This window comes from Anopheles maculipalpis, chromosome 2RL (genome assembly GCF_943734695.1).
Source record: "Anopheles maculipalpis chromosome 2RL, idAnoMacuDA_375_x, whole genome shotgun sequence".
In the NCBI taxonomy this organism is placed as follows: Eukaryota; Metazoa; Arthropoda; class Insecta; order Diptera; family Culicidae; genus Anopheles; species Anopheles maculipalpis.
The window spans coordinates 54,268,657-54,278,036 of NC_064871.1; the positions used below are offsets into that span (position 1 = coordinate 54,268,657).

Genomic DNA, 9,380 nt, shown 5'->3' on the forward strand with positions numbered 1-9,380 from the left:
GTACGCCTCACAAACGTTGCCTTGAAGTCGACGCACCTGTTGCGTAGGGATCTGGCGCTCTCGGCGCTTCTGGAGGATCTGATTCCAACAAATCCAGCATGGTAGCTGCTGACAAAAAGGACCTGGGACAGGATCTTATAGACGACATTGAAGGCTGCGATGGCACGAAAGATCGAGCATTGGGTTTGGAAATTGTTTTCTTTCTGATTGAAGGCTGCGATGGCACGATAGATCGAGCATTGGGTTTGGAAATTGTTTTCTTTCTGATCCTAGAAAATCTACCCAATTCTTGGTTTTAAGCCGAAATAGGAAAATATCACTCAATCGGCAGTTCTTATCGCAGAACAATCGTGCACTAAAATATATGCCAGCAACATTCACTTTAAATTTTTCACATAAAACTGAAGAGGAATCCTCTACTAACAGATACACGGTAAACCGTCTCTCCAACGACATGCAAATTGTGATCACGTACTCGATTTAAACTGAAGTACTCAAATCGGTAGTATGTACAAATACCCATCGGCTGTTTGTGTATGTGAAAGCGACAGTCAAATTTTCCACGTATACAGCTGTTCGTTGTTTTGATTCGTTCTGTTTTAGTACTATTATCTGTTTCCACAAAAAAAATATGTGCAAAAAATACGAAAAATAACACCAACTGAGAGGGGAATATAGTTTTATCGACTGCATTATACTAATTCAACATAAGAAGTAGAGCTAAGTTACGATATCAAACTCACATAAAATGGTAAATGATATTCACTGTGGTGACACATGCATAGGCTTCTACCTATTAATGCCCATCCTTTACCTACCGACAGGATATAAGTGCATTTTCAGGCGATGATTTCGATGTCAGCAGCTGGATCAACACATCGTACGAACGATCCCAAAGGACGGCTGCTACCGGATCCGCCGGCGGCAAAGAAGCGTTCGTATCGTCACTCGTCTCCAAAATGCAGCTGTATGTGCAGCAGATCAACGTTGCCCTTGAACAAACCGGTGGCCAAGTGTTGAAAAACATCCCGAAGGTGATCAGCGACGCAAGCATGCTGCAGATTGAGTCGGGTTTGCTGAAGCAGCGTATGAATCAGGTGCAGCGTGAAATTGCCCACCTCCAAACCGAAACCGGCGACTGTATGGTTAGTCTCGAACGGTTGGACAATATTAAACAGCGGCTGCAAAGCTCCAAACAGTGTCTTCAGGAAGCCGACGGATGGGGCAAGCTGGCCGGTGAGCTGGAGGATTTGCTGGAAAAATCCGATATAGAAGCGTCCAGCGGAAAGCTGTTGTCGTTGCAGAAATCACTCGCGGCGCAAGTCGCACTGCACGGACACGCGGAACGGGAGAACCAGGTGGAATATTTTAAGAACCGGCTCGAAGCGCTCGTTAGTCCCTCGGTTGTGGTCGCCCTGCGCTCGATGGATACGGCCGCCTGTCGGCGTTATGTTGGCATTTTTGAAGGTATCGATCGGTTGGCCCAGCTGAAGCAGTACTATCGCACCGTGTTGAAGGCCTTCGTGCAGGAACGCTGGGCCGGTGCTATCGAGGGCAGCGAAAGCGGCGGATCGGATGTGTTGAAGGAATTTTACGATAATTTGCTAGAGATGCTAAAGAACCATCTACGCTGGAGTTGTCAGTGTTTCGGAGAAGCCACAGACTGCATTTTGGCTGTAGCGGAAGCGTTAGAAAATCTTGATCCGACACGCGAAAGTATCGTCCGCAGTGCACTTAAACGTGCCACGGACAAGTTCTGGACGTTGACTCAATTTTCCAAGGTAAACGTTTCGATGGGATCACTGATCGAGGGCTTGGTACGTGGAGGACCACAACAAGACATACGGTGCGACGATGAGACCGTTATCGATCGACTGGCTAGCTCGTTGTTTGTGTTTTTCGGCGTATTTCTGAAGGAGTATCCAACGCTGGAAAACACCCAACTGGAGACGGCTTTGCAAAGTCTAACGATTGTCGGTTCGGCACCAGCCGACAGTGTGCACAATCTGGAAAGTGCCAATGATAAAATCATCCGCTGGGCTACGGAAGCAATGACACGCTGTCAGGACATTACACAGAACTGTGCCTTGCTGTCGGTAGGAAGTGTTCTGCAGAACTACCTTCTCTCCTATCTGGATCAGTACAACAAAGTGCAGAAACAGCTTGCCGCCAGTCAACCGAATCAAACCGATTGGAACCTGCTTCAACTGAGTGTGGTGCTGTTGCAGTACCTTGGAGCATTCCGACAGGCCGTACAAGAACTCGAACAAAAGCTCATCGAAAACGTGCAAACAAAGCACACTCAGCTAGTAACCAATCCTGCTCGAGCACGGTTCGAATATCGCCTAAACACAAAAGGCGAGGTTAACGAGTTGCGCAAGATGGTTACCACATTTGAGGCATCGTCCGAGCCGAACCGGGAGTTTTTCACCGAATTTCATACTCGCATGAAGCGTACCTGTGAGGATATTCACGACACAATGCTGCAGATTGCGTTCTCACCCATCACCAAACACTTTAAGCAAATTGAGCCCGTGCCCAGCAGTCCAGCAGGGGCAACAATTGGGTCGGCCGCGATGGATGCGTTGCCAGATTATAGCTATGCGCCACAGGAGTACATCACACTGATAAGTCAGTATTTGCTAACGCTTCCACAGCACCTGGAACCGCTGCTTCTTTCGCCGGCCAGTGTACTGAAGGCAGTGTTGGAAGTGGCCGACCACCGGTACGCTTCGAACCGACCGTGTGCCGACGTTTTTCTTGCACTGGTCGTGGAAGAATCGGAAGCGCTGTACGTGGAACAGATCGAGAACATTTGCTCGCTGAATGCGTCGGGTGCGAAACAGTTGGCGACCGATATTGGTAAGTTTAATTTTCGTTTTCGACTAAGATGTCACTTCTGGATATCCATAGACATCCATTCTTCCATTAGTGTTTCGGATTATAGCGTGGTGGTTGGTTTATTGAAATAATTTCCCTTAAGGTATTGACGTCGGAAGTGATCGAATCGGGTGAAGCGTTTCGCTCGCTCAGGATCGCCAGTAGAATATCTAGAACTTTCAAACTCCAATCCTCTATACATACATGCAAAAAGCAACATCATCACTCCGTCTCACCGTGGGTTTATCACGCCTTGGGTATAACGTCGTCTGATGCAAATCCTAAAACATGACCAGCCCACCGACGCTCGATGCACGATGATACGTTCGCCGGGAAGCTCGTTTAACTCGTAATTGTAGCGGCTACTTCATTGATGAGCCAAAAATTCTTCGACGGATCTTTTTCACGATTGCGGCTAGGAAGGGTTTGTGTTGGTAAATAAGACTCCTTCAATTATTAGATCTTCCGTAAAAACGGGGTCTCTTGTACAGTAGGAGAGAGCGTTCAAACAATGGAATATTTGAATTTTTAATAAGGGTAACTAATTCTGCTTTGTAATTTGTATCAAATGCCACGTTTTAACTAAATATGCCTGTGATTATATCAATTGTCGGATGTTGTGTTCATCCGCCATGTTCGTTTCGTTTGGGGTAACAACATATCATGATTTCTTAATTGCCTTTGCCCCCTTTTTTAGAATACTTCGGAAGTGTTTTGGAAGAAATGGGCCAGTCGTTGGGAACTAATTTGCAACAAACGGTGAAGCTTCTGCGAGCCCCATTGGAATCCTATGCATCAACAGCAACGGGCTGCGATCCGGAACTAGTAGCCGCGATACGTCAAAAGCGTAATCTGATGTCCTGTTGAGAATGAGAGTAAATATAAGAATTTAAATAAAGCATAATTGTAATTATAAGCCTGATGCTTACAGTTGCTTTAAACAAATAAAACAGTTGCCAAATACACGCACACATGAAATTACGGTGAGCTTTATTAATGTTTCCACGTTGTGCGTTGTACGATTTTACGCTACACGCCTCATCATAATTCTTGCTACAATATTATTGGCCACCGTGGTTCAGTTGTTGTAGTGTGATATTTACATCTAAGCATAACCTGCGATTGCTACATTTTCGACATTAAAATCCGACGATGACAGTAATAAAACATAGTCTACGCGCGCGTGACACATGTACAGATTGTGTATTGTTCTTGCAAGTTTAGTTAAAGTTACTAAACGTGACTGAACCCTACTCTTAGAATGAAATATGGGACACTTCACTTACTCTCTCTTTTTCTTTCTCTTGCTGTCTAAATGGATGTGCCCTTCTTTAATCCGTTACAACAATAAATTACTAAAAAGTAACATAATTCTATTGAAACAAGGTATGACGAGGGAAGCACACGTACTTTCTTCTATTAACACGCGGAACCACCTACCCTCCGGGACATTAGTTTTACATCGACGTAAACTACTATTGACTACAGATTTAATATCGTAAACCCAAGCTTATCGATGCTTTCATTTACACTATAAAGAGAATACAGTAAAGTAACTTGACTCGTCGAAAAGCTAACTGACTGAATAACAAATATTTTTGTAAAGCGAAACGAGAGTAAATGTTCGGTGGTTCGCGTCTCTGCTCTGTCGCCGTGTTAATGCCACATGAAAACAATTTATCTAACCAAGAAAAACACGCACATTAAGTAGGAAAAACAAAAGCAACAAAACTGGGAGTGGGAAAACCGGAACTCAAACTGCAACCTGAGACCGGTTGTTGCTACCGTTACTAAAAATTCGCACAAATCATTACTTTTTTGTTGCTACTATTCCGGATAGCGAATGTTAACAGATTTCGTCTATTGCAATGGTCAATCTGTTAAAATAAAACGTCTTTTCTTTTACTACTTTCTTTACACTGACAACTTTTCGATAATGCCGTGTACGTTCACGTCCGTGTTAGCAGTTCCGTTTGCTAAATGCTACATGTCGTTTAGCATTAAAAATCTACATGGTACACAGTTGATTAAATGAAATGAAATGAATGATTTCGTTGTACATTCACAATAAAACGCTTAAAATCGCGCCTCGTTCCAACATTGCAAGCATGGGTAGTCGTCATTTTCGTAAAGGCTTCTAGGCATGCCCATGCCGACTCTACTAGGTCATGCCGGACATCTAATTGATTGGTTTGCGAGACTCATTGATACTACGTAGTTGAATAGTTAGCCATCCTCCCTACGGGGGAACGTTTGGACGGGAATTCATCCCTGGTCCGGCCGTGTGAATACACCGGCGCCGCTGTCGAATCTACCACCAGACCGCATTTTCCTTGACCTTGTTTTAACCCATTCACTTAACTGCTGAAATTCCACCATGCGATCACGTATTTTACTCTGTCTGAGAGAATGTTGTTATTAACATGTTCGGTATGGAGGATTATTCTGTAGATTCGTTCTAACGACAACTAAACGTGATTATGCATCTCATTCGCACAATAGATGTTTCTATTGAGATGTTTCTCATACAATAGATGTATGAGAGAGACTCTCTACAGATGAGCGTATCACCCACATTTGGACAAGGTACGACTGTAAAACGACAGAGAAAATACCCTATCTGTGATGCAGTCAGCAAGGAGGCTAATGCAAGAATCAAATCTTTATTCTTGTGGTCGTTAGTTACATCGACACTCACGTCGATCTGCAAGCCACGGAATCGAGTGCACAATCTTTTCGTTCGTTAAATAAAAACTCCTATCTCTCTCTAGTCCATCACATTTTTACAATAAAACCATTGGCGGATCATTTCATTTCGGTTGATCATGTTATGGGAACTAAACCCGTGCGCGAGCGATTTCAGTGCGAACGCACTAATTGGAATCATACGCTTGTTCCGCTTCCTCATTTGCAATGGTAATCATCATTTTCTGATCCGAACTATCGTTGCTATCGGACGACCCCGAATGATTAGATCCCATGTCGTCCTGTGTAAAACGAAACAAAAAAAAATAGCATAATGTTAATGTTGATGCAGCGTAAAATTTAAAGTGTGTTTTAATTCTCTTTCGTTCAAATCTCAAAGCAAGTAACTAATAACTCTGCCTCAAAATTATAACACCGTAAACACACTTAGAGTGTACTATTTGCTACTTTACTACATTGTTCAAACGCATCTACCAATGGAAATGTAATATTTATAGACTGGGCTATAAGAAGAAAGTTGATGGTTTCGATTATCCTGCCTTTTTTATTTTGTTTGGTACACCATTATCGTAATAACCGTAGTATGAAGCCGCTTCGTTTATCCTTTACCTTGTGGTCAGCGTCGTAAGCAGCGGCTGAGGAAGAGTTATTTGAGAGTCTTTCCTGGTCCAGATCGTCGTCATCATCCATTTTGTAGTCAGTGTCGTCAATTTCATGAATTTCTTCCTCCTCGTAGTCAAGCTCATCGCCAGATTTATCGAAACCATCCGTACCCTAATGTATATGTATCCATATAACCAACGTTGAAATAAAAAAAGGGCATCGTGCAGAAAAACATAAGCAATACAACGTAAATATAAGCGCATCAAAAGAAGTAGGAACCGAACAGCAGAAGAAAATAAAAATTGGAAACGATAAATACTCTACATCCACTATAGTTTACGGTACATGCAAGCGATAGGTGTGACGGAACAGAATGAAATACGTTACAACATAGATAAGTAAAGGCATAGTTTGATTTTACAAAAACCCTAATTCTCCCTAAAAGATCTGCTGTATCTTTAAGTTCACCAATAGCCCATGAAAAAATTCAGCTCAGTGTTACAGACCAAACGACGTCTCGTAACAGACGGCCATTCTTTTCATCTTTCGATCGATCGATCGATCGAATTATTCTGTGATTCCACCCAATGGTATATAACAAAAATCCCTATAACTTTATGAAATCGAATCCTGAGTTGGTTTGGGAATACTTTGAATGTTTGGATTATATTTGTCTCTTTGGAATTTTGGCTGGATAACACTCTTAACTATACCATCAGACTACTACACTGAGCAAAATAGAATAGCACTACCATGTTTCTTGAAAACAACTTCAACATTTATTAACCAATCAAATACCAATCAAGTTTTTGTGTGGAAAACGGATTTTACTCAAAATCCGTAGTACGTAAAGGTACTATGAAACCATGTAGAACATGTTGGGATCGATTGTGAATATATCTAGCATTAAGATCCATGCATCCTTTGACTTCAGAGCGTCCTTCAAATTAACGTTAGTGGCAGCTCTTCTCCAAAAGAAAAGAATGTTAAACGGAATTATCAATATTACAGTAGATATACGATTTGATGATCAGGGTAGTCACGGCTATCGTGCTATCCTGTTTGTCAATGGTGGTTCCAACCATGAAACAATTTATGTTAACCGGAAAGACCATGTGTTAAAACGTATCCATCGAGGAAATATATTTTTCGGCGATATTGTTCCGATTCAGGTTATGACGTTCTGCAACGATGATTTTGTTGAAGCTATTGTACCGCTTCAATGAACATTATTCAATTGAAAATGGTTGACAATACTACGGCAAGCTGCAATACTTCTACTTCTTCTTCTTCTTGTTTTAACGACTTCTAAGGTCATGTCGGCCATCGAAATGGCTTTCTAGACTGCCGATACCGCGTAGTTGGTTAGTCAGTCCTCACTACGGGGGAACGGTCCGGGAGGGATTTGAACCCCGGTCCTGCCGGCGAAGAAGACCGGCGCCGCTGTCACCTACACCACCGAACCGCCTAGCTGCAATACTTTAATGTAAATAAAATTTAATAAGGTTAAAAATAGATTGAACTAATTTTCCAACTTAAAAAGCAGAATCGGTTAAAAAAGGTTCGGTTTGGAAGAAATAGAAAAAAAGTATGATGGTGCTATTCTTCTTTCGCTAAGTGTATACGATTCTAAAGGATTGTAAGTAATAATTTTCATTCTATTTCATTAAAGCACAATGTGCATCACAAAACTTCTGTGACAACAATTAATAATATCCATACTTTAGTTACTACTCCGACACCAACATTCAAACGTAAACGAGCGAAATAAAACAAAAATTCATTTCTATCTCATGAAACCAACCATAAGAAGAGATGAATGAATTTGCGAACAGGGAATAAACAACCATCCTAAACATACACCTGCTCTTAATAAGAAAGGGAAAGTTCAACGGAAATGATAACTTACATGTTCACGCCTTAGCTTGCTGTGTGTTCGTATATGCTTCGAGAGGTGATCGCTTCGCATGAACTTTTTATTACACTCACTGCATTCAAACCTCTTCTCACCCGTATGCGTCCGCCGATGCCTCTGCAGTTCATCCGATCGCGTGAACCGTTTGCCACAGGTGCCCCATTGACAGACGAAGGGCCGTTCGCCTGCAAAAAGGAAAGGCATGTAGCGTGTTACCATGTTTAAGGCTCCACAAAGTCCAAAACTGTCCCCCAGACACCGCATCGCTTACCCGTATGCCACCGAAGGTGTGCCCGCAGATGAGATGTTTTGCCGTACACCTTATTGCAGCCGTTAACGTGACAAATGTGCTGCTTCTTTCTATCTGGTGGACCACTAGTCTTAACCTCACAGTTGGGACAGGTGCAGGCAACGCGACGCACCCGTTGCCGTGGCGTTCCGCTCATGGTGTGAGTGGCTGATATTACCTTAGGTATCGTGTGTCTTCGTCGCTTTTCCGACGGAGTTAGCGCAGGTGCAATGGGGACTTCTTGTACTTCCGCTTCTTCTCGGATTGCCCCTCCTCCTCCGACTCCAGCACGTAACGTTCCTGCTGCTTTAACACCTGCTTCTGATACTACATTAGCACCGATAATAGCGCTGTTCACATTACCACCGGCAGTTTGTGTGGGTGACCCGTTTCCCGACTCTCGTTTCACACCGTTCGGCTGGGAAGTTGGTGTAGTTGGCGTGGTCGTACTTACGGCCGTTGGATGGCTAGATGCACCCAACGTGTTCAAATTGACGCCACTATGGACCTCCACTATCTGGGCAGGAGCACCAGCGGCCGACGTGAAGAGAGTACCGGCACCGGCCGGTTGTGTGGCCATGGGTTCCTGCTTGACAAAGCTCTTAGCGGGTTCGCTTGCTTCCTGCTTTATACTTGATGGTGGTGGACGCGCCGTTGCCTGCTGAAGGGCTGCGACTATAGCTCGCTGCTGCTGCTGATGCTGCTGGTGCAGATTTTGCTGCTGCTGCTGCTGCTGCTGCCCTGCTTGACTGACCGGGTTCAACTGAGGCTGCGACGCTGCTGGTTGCGGTTGAACCGGTTGCATGAAATTTGTCGGTATTACTTGGACGTTCCCAATACCGGGGATGTTTTGCACGGGAATTGCCTGCAATCCTGCCAGCCCCGGCATATGCTGACGCAACTGCTGCAGCGTAATCGGTTGACCGATCTGCGGACTGCCACCCGTTGCGGCGGTGATCGTTATCGGTTGCGATAATCCTCCAATTA

The 9,380-nt window shown here is 43.8% G+C and overlaps 2 protein-coding genes across 2 annotated transcripts in view; one reads left to right on the forward strand and one right to left on the reverse strand.

Moving 5' to 3' along the window:
• Positions 1 to 507: 507 nt before the first annotated feature.
• On the forward strand, positions 508 to 3,747 carry LOC126567269 (conserved oligomeric Golgi complex subunit 7). The gene is made up of 3 exons (XM_050223501.1): positions 508 to 534; positions 825 to 2,862; positions 3,578 to 3,747. Exons 1-3 carry the CDS (start codon positions 508 to 510, stop codon positions 3,745 to 3,747), a joined length of 2,235 nt encoding a protein of 744 aa, XP_050079458.1.
• Positions 3,748 to 5,753: 2,006 nt separating this feature from the next.
• Positions 5,754 to 9,380, reverse strand: part of LOC126556784 (uncharacterized) — an 8,050-nt gene continuing 4,423 nt past the window's right edge. Inside the window, exons 5-8 of the mRNA XM_050212270.1 lie at positions 8,376 to 9,380; positions 8,099 to 8,289; positions 6,196 to 6,360; positions 5,754 to 5,867 (exon numbers count right to left, since the gene is read on the reverse strand). The exon at positions 8,376 to 9,380 is cut by the window's right edge and continues 585 nt beyond it. Of these exons, the coding sequence (XP_050068227.1) occupies positions 5,754 to 5,867; positions 6,196 to 6,360; positions 8,099 to 8,289; positions 8,376 to 9,380 (1,475 nt within the window). The remainder of the gene's footprint in view (positions 5,868 to 6,195; positions 6,361 to 8,098; positions 8,290 to 8,375) is intronic.

What these genes read in the sequence shown, in the direction of transcription:
- LOC126567269 (XM_050223501.1), top strand. Translation starts at nt 508, where the DNA reads ATGTACAAATACCCATCGGCTGTTTGT. An exon ending in AATACCCATCGGCTGTTTGT is followed by an intron (nt 535 to 824) that starts GTATGTGAAAGC and finishes ACCTACCGACAG; the next exon opens with GATATAAGTGCATTTTCAGG. An exon ending in ACAGTTGGCGACCGATATTG is followed by an intron (nt 2,863 to 3,577) that starts GTAAGTTTAATT and finishes CCCCTTTTTTAG; the next exon opens with AATACTTCGGAAGTGTTTTG.